General features: G+C 37.1%; 3 protein-coding genes across 3 annotated transcripts; 1 reads left to right on the forward strand and 2 right to left on the reverse strand.

Moving 5' to 3' along the window:
* Positions 1 to 86: 86 nt before the first annotated feature.
* LOC111430793 (DNA-directed RNA polymerase III subunit rpc4-like) lies at positions 87 to 2,928 on the reverse strand. The gene is made up of 9 exons (XM_023067200.1): positions 2,794 to 2,928; positions 2,627 to 2,682; positions 2,466 to 2,526; positions 1,997 to 2,036; positions 1,618 to 1,856; positions 1,477 to 1,540; positions 1,199 to 1,290; positions 878 to 1,111; positions 87 to 458 (listed from the first exon to the last, which is right to left on the reverse strand). The coding sequence occupies exons 1-9, from the start codon at positions 2,827 to 2,829 to the stop codon at positions 306 to 308; spliced, it is 975 nt and encodes a 324-aa protein (XP_022922968.1). The 5' UTR covers positions 2,830 to 2,928; the 3' UTR covers positions 87 to 305.
* Positions 2,929 to 5,346: 2,418 nt separating this feature from the next.
* Positions 5,347 to 9,151, reverse strand: LOC111430791 (splicing factor-like protein 1). The gene is made up of 2 exons (XM_023067198.1): positions 6,574 to 9,151; positions 5,347 to 5,699 (listed from the first exon to the last, which is right to left on the reverse strand). The coding sequence occupies exon 1, from the start codon at positions 9,051 to 9,053 to the stop codon at positions 6,612 to 6,614; it is 2,442 nt and encodes an 813-aa protein (XP_022922966.1). The 5' UTR covers positions 9,054 to 9,151; the 3' UTR covers positions 5,347 to 5,699; positions 6,574 to 6,611.
* A 2,953-nt stretch (positions 9,152 to 12,104) lies between these two features.
* Positions 12,105 to 14,789, forward strand: LOC111430642 (hexose carrier protein HEX6-like). The gene is made up of 3 exons (XM_023066970.1): positions 12,105 to 12,381; positions 13,230 to 13,552; positions 13,630 to 14,789. The coding sequence occupies exons 1-3, from the start codon at positions 12,252 to 12,254 to the stop codon at positions 14,725 to 14,727; spliced, it is 1,551 nt and encodes a 516-aa protein (XP_022922738.1). The 5' UTR covers positions 12,105 to 12,251; the 3' UTR covers positions 14,728 to 14,789.
* Positions 14,790 to 15,269: the final 480 nt, after the last annotated feature.

The following is a 15,269-nucleotide window of genomic DNA, read 5'->3' on the forward strand; positions in this document are numbered from 1 at the left end:
TAGAGCATAGCTTAACTTACCATTAAAAAAGAAAACAAAAAAACATTTACAGTTATCCACATTGTTTACTACTACACAGCTAGAAATTAGAGAGAATGAACACGTTCTTGCTGCATTGGATTAACAAAGGAGGCAGTTTGATGAATAATGTGACATCCTAAGAGCAGCGAAACGCAAGTTCCTTACCTAGTGAGCATTTTCAGTACACAGCCATTGGTCATATCCATTTTGACATTGTAAGGATTAGCCGTTCTTTCCTGTTCCTTTTGAGATGGTTGTTCTATCCGCAGGCCTGTTCTTCAAGTTCATCCCAAGTCAGTCATTGAATTCAAGAGGGAACCTATATCTGGTGTCACCACGACTCGTTTGCCAATTTCTCCGAGATCGCAGCACTGTCCCTTGTCGGTGTTGATCGCCACAACATGTTGAAGAAAACTGCAGTCTAAACCAGAAGAAACCTGCAACAGCCCCAAAAAGAGAACCAGAGCAAATCACTATGTATGATCTCTAAACAAGGACGGTAACATATAACCGTTCAAGCCCGCCGTCAGTAGATATTATCCACTTTGTCTAGTTATGTATTGCTATCAGCTTCACGGTTTGTTACAAATGATATCAGGGCCAGACACCGGGTGGTATGCTAGCAAGAAAGCTGGCCCCAAAGAGGAGTGAATTGTGAGATTCCACGTCGGTTGGAGAGGGAAACGAAGCATTCCTTAGTGTAAAAACCTCTAGCTCTAATAGACGCGTTTAAAAACCGTGAGGCTGACAACGATACATAACGAGCCAAAGCAAACAATATCTGCTAGTGGTGGGCTTAAGCTGTTACATTAACAATTCTCGATTTCGATCTTAGAACACTAATGACATTACTCACATCGTAAAGTGTATCTCCCAGCCTCAACTTAACAGCTCCACTCTTGTATATCAGTAGTTTCCCCATATATCCACCGGGCAGGTTCCGTAAATCGCCCAGCTCTGATGAGGCAGTGCTGATTGAAGATCTCAAGTTTCCTACCTTCTCCTTTCCCGTTGAAGTAGATGATCGTTTGGGAAAAGGAAGACAAGCAGGAAGCTGAAAAAAGTACCTAGTATTCTCAGAATTTTCATCCTGCACCATCAAAACACCACCATATTATAACTAGATCCTGCATGTATTAATATATTTCAAGCCACATTTATCAATCCATTCACCAACCAGCAATCCAAGATCCAAGGCAGGTATACTAGAGTTCTCATCATACTCCCTATCCATCACATCCTGCCCGAACTCAGCTTCATCAAGCATTTCTAAACCCCAACAAGAGGCAATAGAGTTAGCAATTACAGAACAAACCCAGAATCATCGTCCACCAAGGTAAGAGGTTCATATCAGCAGAGATAAACAAGCCCTAATCTAAGAACTCATAAAGGTCCGCTTCTGTTTTCAAGATTGATTATAAGATTTTGAGTGACTTCAAGAGAATAAAGACATACCAGGATCTCCAGAGTAAGGCATCCGTAAAGGAAGCGTAGTAGGATAGTAAGAATTATGGTAATCCTGAGAAAATATCATGAAATCAGGACGCTAATCTGTGTGTGCGCGCGCCAAATGTGAGATGGAGAAAGAGAAATTACCCATGGTTCTTTGTAATCCTTCGTGTTCTTGGTTGCATCCTCTGTTTTTTCATTGAGATTTTTCCCATATTCTTCGAAATCCATAGGCGGAGGCAAGATAAGTTCCTCATCTTCAGCAGATTCAGGCTCAATATCCTTTTTTCTGCTACTGTTTCCGATTTTGGGGACTCCATACGTTCTAATAGAAGATGATTCTGATGCCGATGCCGCACCAGGCCCGAATGCAACTTGCACAGAAGCTGCAGATATGGATATCAAAATAGAGGAAAAGGTAATGCAACAATCTTGATTATGAACAAGAAAACAAATCTGTTCATATGGGATTAGACCGTCAAAATTTCATTGAAAAAAATACATGAATTTCGAAAAGGACTTTTACATTTTTTCTCGACTTTGTTCCCTCGTTTTCCAAGATTCTCCTACAAAGTGGAGAAAGAATCAAATGAATTCGAACAGTTCATGAACTAACATTAGTGAATGCCACGTGGTCAGATCAGACGGTGTTAAAAGTTAGTTTAAGAAAAATGTTAAAGCTGAGGCATACACGTGTCCACTAATCACACAAATTATTCTCCTAAATGAAATTTATTTTCATCTCGCAAGAAATGAGAAACCCCAAACGCTGCTCGAAAACGATTCATATCCATCCCAATTTTTTTTTTTTTTCTCGGGAACCAAACGGAAAGTTGTAGTGAAACAGTTGCTAAAAACTGGGGAAAAGATTCAAATGTTTTATCCACAAATTTCAATCCTCCAAAGCTGAAGTCAGAAAGACGGAAAATCGTCTAAACATCAAACGAAAAATGTACAGAAGGATTCGAAAATCATAGAAGAACAAAGGAACTTACAGTCGCACGGCGTAAGAGGTAGCGAGTTTGAGCAACATTACCAACTACATCTTCGTCTTCACTGCAATTCGCCAAACAAATTAAGGATAAGAACAAGTTGACTGTAACTTTGTGCAAATTCAGAGACCAAAATGTGGAAGAAGATGAGATCAGAGGAGTACGTTTTTGGAGCGGGGGGTGGCCTTCTGCGCGGTGTGGATTTTGGGGCGAATTTGATCTGCAGAAGGAACAGAGAGGCAGAGAGATGGAGAAGGGTTTAGATCTAAATCGAGTTCAAGTTGAAGAGGAAGCAAAAAAATAGTAAGCTGAAACCTGAAATTTGGGTTACCTTTCTGCGCGGAGGAGATGGATCGGGATTCTTCATCAGCTTGAGGTTGAAGATGACGAAGGGAAAGAGGGAAAATGGTGAAAAAGAAAAATGAGAAGGATTCGAACCCTAGACCAGGGGGATCTTAGAAGTGGGGAGTTGCCAAGGAAGATGACCTGTTTATACGATCGATGACTACAAATTTAATTATTTAACTTTAATTTTAAACTCAAACCTCAATTTTATTTTCGTATTTTTAATCAATACAAATTTACCTTTTATTAGTAATATTGATCATCGTTTTTTTTTCCTTCATATTTTTGGTCAAATGCAAATTTACCTCTTTTTTTTCCCTTAAAGTACAAATTTTATGAAGTTGTTACATAAATTTAAATAATATTATTACCTTTTAAATTAAAAAAAAAAAAAAAAGTTTAAATGGTCATTGCCAGCTTAAAATTTGATTGGTTTTATATTAATGAGGCTATAAAAATTATTTAATTTTTTTTTTCTCGTTTATTTTTTTGAAAAATTATTTTTCTCACATTAATCCCTCAATTCTTCCCTATTTTATTAGGTATTCTATTTTTCTTTGCCCATTGTCGTGTATGGAGACTAATTGAGTATATAATATATTATTCAAAATCATATTTTAGTTTGTACTATAGTTCTTCCCATTTTTATTTTGTATTGATAAAGGAATATTAATCAAACATTTTCCCTTTTCTTCCTCACAAATATGTGAGTGAGATTAAAGAAAAAACGTTTCAAAGTAATTTCAAAATAGTTAAAATCATTTTTGTCCATAAAACAAAATATGCTTTCAACCATTTAAAATCGGAAAAATAATACATTTGAAAATATAAAAAATAAAATACTCTAAATTCTAAACTAAAGTATAATAATTAAAAACATGTTTGGAAGTAATTTCAGCAATTTCAAAAACATTCTCATTGAATGTGCAAAAATTGGGTGAGAATGTTCTGAAAGTTGGGTCTATTGATATTATAGCAGAGATGATCCATGCAGAAGAAGGATATATAAGGTATGAGCCTCCGAAAGTAACACGAAGTGATACAACTGTTCCAGGGATAATATTTGCAGTTATCACTTTCCCTGAAAACGCCACCAAATCCACCACGTATGAGAAACAAACAATTGTAAATCGAGTTCTTCAACAGCAAGAATCCACTACTACATCCATGGTAGACAGCAGGAACCATCCAGTGCCACTTTTATCATCTAATGGCAATTGACCTTAACAACTCACAATCATGTTAGTTAGCAAAAGTCACAAAAACAGCTGAGGAAATTCTCAATCCTCCCTACAGATGATGATGCATCCTCCTTTCGCCTCTAAAACATTTAAGCCATTGGATTGTATATGATGGCTATGATGCGCAGAAAAGAAATAAAATCACTCAAACAAGCACATCAAACTTTAAGATCTCCTCTTTTCGGGTGGAGTTTTCCCTTGATAGAAAACTCTCCTTGTTCCTCACCACTGTGACTACGACTGTGATCACCACAACCAACACGCCAAGCGAACCTTGAAACAAATGGGGCCACACACAGCACAATCTATCAAAGCCAATGCCATCTATTCATTGCTAATGTAGAAGACTACAGCTTGGAAATACCCCCCAAAGGAATAAGCATCCCCCATTGAGATGAGTCTCCTCTGAATGAAAGAATGCAAGAAGTACCAAAAATATATATTACTCTTGGATCTTTTAGCTTAGGGTGATAACGGTTAATGAACAAAAATGAAGGGTGTATGTATGCTCCCGGAAACCAATGAGCAGCAACACTTGTTCGGATTCTCCATTGGTACAATGGAAGTACCCATCATCCATCGACTAAACTAATCTCTTCATGGAATGTATAATATCATACTATAGCTCCACATAATTATAGACAATATAAAAAATCAGACAAATCAGGAGCTAAATTCTGTAGGATGGGCTCAATTTGAACTTGATAATCTACTACGTGAACGACTGATCTTGACTCGAGTTGTTAGTATCTTGAACCCTATCACTATCCAACTGAATGAATTAGTCGACACCAATAGAAGTTATCTAGCACTTGTCCACAAGCCAACAAAAAATTGGCAATGAATAGAATTATAATATATAAACTGACTAGCCTGTGATTTAACAACTCTTGACATCTTTAACCTGCCATAAGAGAACTAGAAAAAGTGATCAGAATTATATTATAAACGTGAAGAAATGATTAAGACGCTATAAATCAAGGTAATTTTTCCACATACCCCCATGAGTCAAAACTCTAAGGCATGATCCCTTCAAGATGGATTGATGGAAGGCATGAAGAATACCATCACCACCACCGTAATACTAACTAATATAGAACCCTTAAAACAGAAAGCATATTATGCTGAACAGAAACGGGTTAGCCCAAGCAATCAACATACATCTAACAGAAGAAATGTTAAAGCAATTCTTCCATGTACCACACCATTCCCATGGAAACTGAGGCCAAGATTACCTGCTCGATCAATTGATGGTAGGCATCAACACCATGACAATAAGAGATTACTTGGAACGTCAAAACAGGAAACAATGATCAATAAACTGTTAGGATAAATAAGCAACAAGCATGTTTCAAGAAGTACCATTACCTAAATCTGTGAAGTAGGTAACGAAAAAGTAAAAACACAAAATAGTAATAGAAAAGCAAAAATTAACCAGACACTGTTAGATAGCAAATGCACAAGGAACAGAACCAAATCCTTCAATAATATGATCAAATTTGCTCCTTCAATACAAGGCAAATGTGACAAGGACTTCTAGCCTGAATCTCTGCAAATGTCAAGACAGTACAGCAAGGTTAAAGAGGTGAGTCCCAAACTTCCAACAAAGTCATGGCAAGAGGTAAGTAATCAGCTCCAAGAAACATCAGTCCTGTCAAATTTTACATGATACCATTGGATGGTTAATAACTGCGAGACTAAGCAACAAATACACATCACCATTAAGAAAACTACAAATGATATTCATGGGAAAGATGAGTGCACTGCAATTTCACACCCAATACCAACAACGTGAGGAAAGCAGAGCAATTAGAGCAGAGAAAATGGCACATATAACCCACATCATTCCCAACAATCATCAGCATGTTAGAGCAGAGCAGATACAGAAAAGATAAATGCAGGATAAATAACCCCTATTTTATCTTGACTATGATCAGTGCCGAAATATAAACTAAATGTTTTTTTTGCAATAGGTTAAATATATATTTTAGTCCAAAAATTTTGGGTAAATATTTAATTTGGTCTATAATATTTTGAAAGTTTCAACTATATATATTGATCTTTTTAATCAAGTCCTTATTGTAAAAAAAAAAAATAGAAATTAAACAATTGGGATGAAAATACTATATATTTGAACTCTGTAGACAAAATAGACAAAATAGATTTTTTTTTAAAATATAGAAACCAGATATGTGTTAACAAGCTAGACAATATTCTATTCCTACAGCTGAATGATCCCTCCATATCCAGGGCTACAGAGATAACTCGATCCTGTCAGGACTAATCATACTGGAGGGAGAAACATATCAAATGTGATTAGTAATAGAACAGTTGGGATTTAAAAAAAAAAAAAAAAAAAAAAAAAACGTTAGAGATTAAACACAATAGAAAAAACCGTAATAAAGTTAGTTTCAACAGATTGATTTTTCTTTTTTCAAGGGTTGAAAAAAGTGGAAATTGAACCCATTTCATCGAAGTAGGTTCACCCAGAATTAAAAAACAACAAAAAAACGAGAAATTTATACCTCCTCCAAATTCAAAGCATGCTCCATTAGAACTTCAATTATTTCATATCTGCCATGAACTTTTCATACTCTGCATCTGCGCCTGATGCTGTCTTCTCTGCAGACGGCATGGGAGGAGGCATTGGAGGATTTGTAGCCCACGGAACACTCCCGCTGGGTGGTTGTGGTTGATCTGTACTTGATGCAGACATGGGTAACGGATGAGTAGAAACTGCACTATAATAAGGTGAGTAACCATACGAAGAAGGGGGATAGGGGGGTTGAGCATTTGGTGGCATCGAATATAAAGTGTTCCCATATGCCGTAGTTTGTAATGACTGACTAGTAGGATTTTCAGATGGCATTCCTGGAGGAAAACTCTGATGTGCTTCACCCGAAGTCACAACAGGTTGAGATGGAGCACCTGGGGGACCTGTCTGGACCTGAGTGTATTGGATGCCATAAGGAGGCATGGCCTGACCCTGAACAGCCGGATAGACGTTAGAACCCGGAGGTGGAGGGGGATAAGAACCATATGAAGAAGGAACCGGAGGACCCCATGGAACTGGAGTTCCTGCATAACTTGTAGGTGGAGGAACATGCCCAAGAGGACCACCCGGCATAAACTGCTGGGATGGATAGACACCAACAGGCTGACTTGAAACGGGATAAGTGGGCACAGCCGATGATGGAGGGAGAGGAGGCACAGTAGGCTGCGGTGGCTTGCCAGCAACTCTAACAGCAATTGTTCGGCCCTCAAGACGATAGCCATTCATGCTGGCAATTGCATTATTAGCCATCTGAACATCAGAATACTTCACAAATCCATAACCTCTACTCAAGCCAGAAACCCGATCCTTAATAACCTTAGCCATCACAATATCACCGAATGTTGAAAACAATCTAATCAAACCATCATCATCAAAAGTCGGAGGCAAATAACCTACATACAAGTTTGTATCATCATATTCCTTAGCAGGCTTCACTCCGTTGGCACCAACCCCTGCTTGTGGTTTGTTGCTAGCGCCAGTTGCATTGTTATTCCAAGGAGGATTGCTTGCTGAAGCACCAGGACCTATTGCCAATGTAGGGTTCTGCTTGGTTGCTGATTCGGGAATCGTTCCTCCCAACTCCGCCAAGAAATTCTGATATTCATCATCCATCTTTTTCCCAGTTGTCCCCTTCACAGGGCAATCAATTGTTGGATGCCCACCATCACCACATATTTTACAAAGTACGTCACTCTTGAATGTCGACGTCCGCGAGGGGCAGGCATATTGACGGTGCCCTGCCTCGCCACACAACCTACAAAATTCTTCATCCCTTATGGTTCCATTCAAGGCAGCAAGTTCCCTAAGCTGTTGCCTCTTATGCTCATTCAAGACTTCATCGACAGGCTGTAAGAGCTTCTCTACCATCTCCGCTGCAGCCTCCAGTGCTTCCTGCGTTTCAGCCTCAACTAAAACATGCAAGTCCTCGTTTTCTGCGGGATCATGCTTTAGGTCCCTCTTCTGTTGCAGTCTACCTTCTTTTACAGACCCTTTGCCCCTAATTACAATTTTCGCACCAGTTTGCTTCTCCATCCTCTTCTGGGTATTACCTCTAGGACCAATAATCAACCCAATAAAATTGTAACCTGGGTATTCCTTCATCGGTATATAAAGCTTCTTCTGAAGCTTCGGCGGCCTGTAATCTGCTGGAGGCTTAAATGCAGGGTTCTTCTTGATTATCTGAGAAATTATCTCTTGTCTCTCTGTGTTTAATTTTTCTCGGGCACGATACTCCCTAGTATTTATTCTTATTCCCATATTGTCATATATTGGTTCCGGGGAAGGCGAACGAGCACCTTCAGGCCGATCATCTAGAGGCATACCGGATTGAAGCATTCTACTAATTTCTAGAAGCCTACTATTCAAAGCTTGGATTTCAGGGTCGAATTCAATACCTCCCATAAAATCAGGAAGTTGAATTACGGGCTTGGGATCGTCATCAGCCCAACGGGACTTCCTCTTCCGCGTACCGCTCCCAGATTCACCGCCACTCTGGTCATTATTCTCCGGCTGCGGATCCCATCGGCTTCGACGTCGGCGCCTACTCGTGGTCTCCTCTTCGCCACCGGAAAATTCCTTGTCGTTTCCACTATGAGTGTTCGTAAATCCATTCTCCGACAACAGCGGTCTCTGAATCTCCACCTTTGGCACATAATTGGCACCAACCCGAGCACCATCGGCCGCTTGATTGTCCGCATATCCGTTTCCAGAACTAAACCCCGGATTTTCACTATGAGCAATCGAGGAGTTTCGACCGTGGGATTCCTTAATTTCTTGTCCCAAATATAAAGAGGAGTTGGGATAATCTGAAGCAGCAGGTCCGGAAATTTGCGGCAGAGAAGAGTCACGATCGCGGTCTTCAAAATTTTCGGGAGTAGAATAATCAGGAGGATAAGGAACTAGGGTTTCAATGGCGATATTAGGGTTAGGGTTTGAATTGATTGAGTCCATGTGGAGTCCTTGAAGGGGAGAAGAGATCGATGAGATCAAGACAAAACGATCGCTCCACTGTTTCCAGAACCCTGAAAAGTTCAGCGTGCGCTTCGTTAGGGCGGTCCGATATTTATAGGCATTCGAAAGCCGCCAAATAAAAAATAAATAGATATTAACGTGTTTTCTATTTTTTTTTTATAAAAAAAATTAATTACATTAAATTCGTTAAATTATAGAAAATAACTTCAAAATTATTTATATTTATTTCAAAAAATTTATTAATACCTTTAAATTTAAAAAAAAAAAAAAAAAAAAAAAATTTTTATGGGAATAAAAATCGTTTGTTACTTTATTTAAAAAATATTCATCTCTTTAAACTTAATATATATATATATATAAAATAATTTATCCCGTTTTGAGGGAAGTGCTTAGCTGTTGTTGGCCGAAGAGCTCTGTTCGCAATTGGGGGAGTTCAAATGTTTGTCTCGCAGGCTGTAATGGCTGCTCAACTAGGCGATCGTGGTGGGCTGAGCAAAGGGTATGCATATTTGGTTCTTGTTTTAATATGCATATATGCTGCTGGTTTTGCTTGGAATTGGGATTCTCTTGGTTGGTTGGTAGGTCTTTAAATGGGAGATTGAATCTGCTGGATAGCGTATTATTGTGGCTGCAACTTTTCTCTTTTCTTTTGTTTCTTCTTATATGGTTGGTGGGTTTTGATTATGGCTGCCTTCGTGTTGCTCCGTGACACGAACATGGGTGAGGGTGTGGAAATCTCTTCTCAGCAAAGTTTTAAAATCGTGAGACTGACAACTATATGTAATGGGTTAAAGCGGACAATATATGTTAGTATTAGGCTTGGACTGTTACAAATAGTATTAGAGTTAGACACCGGGCTGTGTGCGAGGGAGGACGCTAGCCCTTAAGAGGAATAGATCGTGAGATCTCACATTGGTGGGAGAGGGAAACGAGAGATTACTTATAGGAGTATTAAAACCTGTTTCTAGTAGATGTGGCCAACGAGGACACTGACGTCAAAGAGAGTGGATTATGAAATCCCATATTGATTGAAGAGGAGAGAAGGGATCGAAGCATTCCTTACAAGAGTGTAGAAACCTCTCTCTAGCAAACGTGTTTTAAGGTGTGAGATTAACAATCATGCGTATCGAGACAAAGTGAACAATATCTATTAGTAGTGGGCTTGTGCTGGGTGGTTACAACCCAGTTTTATACCTATATGACTGCCTTTGGGTTTTGATTATCACTGCCTTAATGTTCGAACAAGGTTGTATGGCCTCGTAATATCACCCTAAGTTTGACTTGCTTCGTCATGGGGGCAATAGAACTGCATAAAACACCAACATCCATAAATTTGACTTGGAACGAGCTAGACAATAAGTAGATGAATGCACATGTTCTATTCTAAACAATTGGTTTAGATGAAGCTGCACATCTCTACCATCTGCCATAACGGTCTCGCTCATCGGCACAAGCTCGACGTTCATATCAATGCTTACGGTCGACAAGTTCGGGAGGCAATTCATGTTAGTGGTCGAGGGGATTTAGATGCTCATGGCTCAAAAGTAACAATCAGAAGTGTAACAGCCCAAGCCCACCTCCGTTTCAGTACAGTTTTAAAACTCGTTTACTAGGGAGAGGTTTTCACGTCTTTATAAGAAATGTTTCGTTCCGCTCTCCAACCAATGTAAAATCTCACAATCCACCTTCCTACCGGACCCAGCATCCTCGTTGGCACAATTCGGTGCGTAGCTTTGATACCATTTATAACAGCTCAAATTCACCTCTAGTAAATATTATCCGTTTTGGACTATTGTGTATTGTTATCCGTCTACGATTATAAAACACATCTGCTGAAAAGAGATTTCACATGTTTACACGGATTGATTAGTTTCGAACCCTTTCGAATCAATATGGGAAGTGTTTTGGAAGCTCATTTGCAAATGAACTTAATCATTAACATGCTAAATTATTCCATTATTAAATTTTAAATTTTAAATCTTAAATTAATATAATTATTAGTTGGTTTAGAGATATAAATTATTTCTTTAATATACACAAACAATTTATATTAACATGTGTACCGCATGAAAACATTGTTAAATAGGTAAAAACTAAAAACTAAATGTAAAATTATAATTAAATATCTATTTTCATTTATTATTATTATTATTATTTTTGTAGTATGAACATACCAACTTATTATTTATTATTACTTTATTTTAATTGGATCATGTCAACTTTAGGCATAATTTAACACAATTTCATAGACCAAACCAACGTGAAGCATGAATTTTAAGTATTAAACTCGAACAATAAATATTAATAATAAAGTATGGACCCCATCTCAATAACTCAAATTATATTTTTCTTCTCTTATGATAAGATTCTTATAATTATATTTATTTAATGGATCCCAAAGTGTTACAGCTATCACTTATTTATTTATTTATTTATTGCGTACACACGTACATCTAAATAATTATTATTGTTTTTCTCACTTTTTTCTTATTTTCACAAATTCTTTATTTTGTTATTATTAATCATTTAATATCTTTTTCCCTTACCTTTCAATTTAGAATATTCAATACACTCTTCCTGTAATAAATTTGCCACGTGTCTATTTATTTCTAGAGATAGAGACAACACAAAAATAAACCAATTAAATTAAATTAATATTTACTTTCAAGAAATCCTAAAAAAAAAAGTTTTTTTTTTAATATTTTAAGAAATAATGCGTAAGAAATACAATCTCTATTTATACAGACATTTCGAAAAAAAAAAAAAAAGTAATTTAATTAAATGGATAAAAACAAAGGATTAGTTAGGATATATATTCACTAATACCTTATTAATTTCCCAAAATAAATTCACTAGAACAAAAAATAAATAAAAAAGCAAAAAATACCATAATAATGCAAGTCAAAGTAGGAATAGTTTTGAATTTTCTTTAAAAGAAAATAAAAAAATAAATAAAGTAATGAATGTGTGGCCAATAATGTTCGTCACTGCCAAGTCCCAAAGTCAAGCAAGTCTGCATCTTTTAATTTGATCTTCTCTCTCTCTGTTCTGTATTTGTGTTCTTCAAGTAAGTATCAAAGTTGTGAGAGCTTGCTTGAAGAAGCCCTCTCCGTTTCTCTCTTTAAAACATATATAATTGTAAAAACCAGAGGTTCGAGGAAGGAGAAGTTGAGAGCTATGGCGGTGGGAATGGGAGCTGCGAGTGAAGGAGGGCAATACAGTGGGAAGATGACTCCATTTGTGGTGCTTTCTTGCATGATGGCTGCCATGGGAGGTGTTCTTTTTGGCTATGACATTGGAATTTCAGGTCAATTTTTTGGTTAATTTTTAATATTTTATATAATCGTTAAAACATTCTTTGCCCTACGAAAGTTTATGATAAATCTCTAATTTAACCTATATAATATTTACTTGAAAAAGTATAAAAATTATAATTTAACCTATTTTCTTTTTCATTTCTAGATATTTTTATTTTTCAAATTTAATTTTGGGGTTTTTTTCTTGCTTTGTTACAATAAATTATAAAAATTTAAATACTATTTTAGACCTTTTGAGCGATAGTATTTTTGTTTTAATTTTTTAAGTTAGAAAAGAAAAGAAAAGAAAATTATTTATTATATTGGAAAGTAATTACTTAAATTTGTAGCTCTTGTAATACTAATGGTAGTTAGGTTGCCTTTTTTTCTCATGCTTTTGTTGTTTATATATTTATTTGGGATTTGTAATTTTCGAGATAAAAACACTTTATATTGCTAAATATATATTATTTATATAGTTTTCACCGAAGAAATATTATTATAATATAATTAGTAACAATTTGATGTCTATACAGTTTCACATCCTTATAAGAAATGTCTGTTGGAGGATAGTTCTAATACCATTTGTAATAGTCAGATGTCTGACTCTTATCCCAACTGTAATAGTCCAATGTTTGGCTCTTGTATCAATTGTAATTGTTTAAACTCACTTCTAGTAAATGTTGTCTTTTCTGGACTCTCTTATGAACTTCCTATGGAATTTTTAAGACTTGTCCACTAGGGAGAGTTTCTACACTAATGTTTAGTTACCCTCTTCAGTCGAGATAAAACAAAACCATTCTTTATAAATGTATCGTTACTTAAATCGAAATAAATGATAATTATAATTTATATATAGGTGGAGTGACATCAATGGAAGCATTCTTGGTGAAATTCTTCCCAGAAGTGGATAGGAAGATGAAGGAAGACAAAGATATAAGCAACTATTGCAAATTTGACAGCCAACTTCTAACATCCTTCACATCTTCCTTATACTTGGCCGGCCTTGTGGCTTCCTTCTTTGCCTCTTCTGTCACCAAATCTTTTGGCCGTAAGCCTTCCATTATCTTCTCCGGCCTTGTTTTCATTGCCGGCTCCGCTCTCGGTGGCGCCGCTATGAACATTTATATGCTCATATTTGGTCGTGTACTACTCGGAGTCGGAGTCGGTTTTGCAAATCAGGTATCTATTTAGTTCTTAAACTTTTAAATTAGAAGTTCCGTAGCCTTTTTAAGTTCTAAATTTGGTTTCATTTGCAGGCTGTGCCATTATACCTCTCTGAAATGGCACCATCAAAGTACAGAGGAGCAATCAACAATGGCTTCCAACTCAGCGTCGGAATCGGCGCTCTAACAGCCAATTTAATCAATTTTGGCACCCATAAGATCAAAGCCGGCTATGGCTGGCGAATCTCCTTAGCCGTGGCCGCTTTCCCTGCTTCAATCTTGACCCTCGGTGCCCTTTTCCTCCCCGAAACCCCCAACAGTCTCCTTCAGCTTGGCAAGCCCCACCAACTGGTCGACGAAATGCTCCAACGAATCCGAGGCACTTCCGATGTCCAATCCGAGCTCGCCGACCTGATCAAAGCCAGCGAAATTGCGAAATCCATCGACAACCCATTAAAGAACATCATGAGAAGAAAGTACAGGCCGCAATTAGTGATGGCAATTGCCATACCCTTCTTCCAACAGGTCACTGGAATCAACGTAATCGCCTTCTACGCGCCAGTTCTGTTCAGGACAATTGGGTTGGGGGAAAGCGCTTCGTTGTTCTCCGCAATCATGACGGGCGCTGTGGGGTTAGTCACTACCTTCATATCCATGCTGGTGGTGGACAAATTGGGGCGGAGAGCTCTGTTCATAGCAGGCGGTGTGCAAATGTTTGTGTCACAGATCATTGTTGGTGCGTTGCTTGCGGCGCTGTTGGGCGACGAAGGGAGTGTGAGTAAAGGCTACAGCTTTGTGCTTTTGGTGCTGATTTGTGTGTACGTGGCGGGATTTGGGTGGTCTTGGGGGCCGTTGGGGTGGCTTGTGCCGAGCGAGATATTTCCATTGGAGATCAGGTCGGCGGGGCAGAGCATCACAGTGGCAACCAACTTTGTGTTTACATTCATTATTGCTCAGACTTTCTTGGCCATGTTGTGCCACTTGAAAGCAGGGATTTTCTTCTTCTTTGGAGGGTGGGTGGTGGTGATGACTGTTTTTGTGTACTGTTTTCTGCCGGAGACTAAGAATTTGCCGATTGAGAAGGTGGAGCTGGTGTGGAGACAGCACTGGTTTTGGAAGAGAGTTGTCGGGGAAGATGAAGAGGAGAGGAAAATGGGGGTTTTCACTCCTGAACTTATTTTATACCGTTAGACTATGGGATATAAATGGATTAAAAACACGTTTAAATATAATACAAATTATAAACTAAATCATATCTACTAACCAAATTTTGAAAATAAAATAAAATATATTATTAACTACGAAAAATAAGTAAAAAAAATCTCAACTCATTACCACTCTATATATATATATATAATATTTTATTTTATAATGATTTATTCTTTGACTAATTTTATAAACTATTTAAATGTTATTATTATTTTTAAATATATAGAATAGAGTTTTAATTAAAGTTTAAAAATAAACAAATAAATGGAAGGTATACAAGTTAATATTTTACTTTAATTAAAAATATAAACGAACATAATCAATCAAACTAAAAAATTTTATGATTTGGTTGAGTTGGTTGTTTAAATTTATAACTCCAATAATTGGATTTGTTCTATAAAAAAATATTTCAACTCAATCTATGAATATTTATAAAAATAAATGACTAAATGACTTTATTAAGATAATCACGTTGAATAATTTATCTTATAAGTACGGGCTTACAAAAATTAAATACATATACA

This window comes from Cucurbita moschata, unplaced genomic scaffold (genome assembly GCF_002738365.1).
Source record: "Cucurbita moschata cultivar Rifu unplaced genomic scaffold, Cmos_1.0 Cmo_Scf00034, whole genome shotgun sequence".
Lineage (NCBI taxonomy): Eukaryota > Viridiplantae > Streptophyta > Magnoliopsida > Cucurbitales > Cucurbitaceae > Cucurbita > Cucurbita moschata.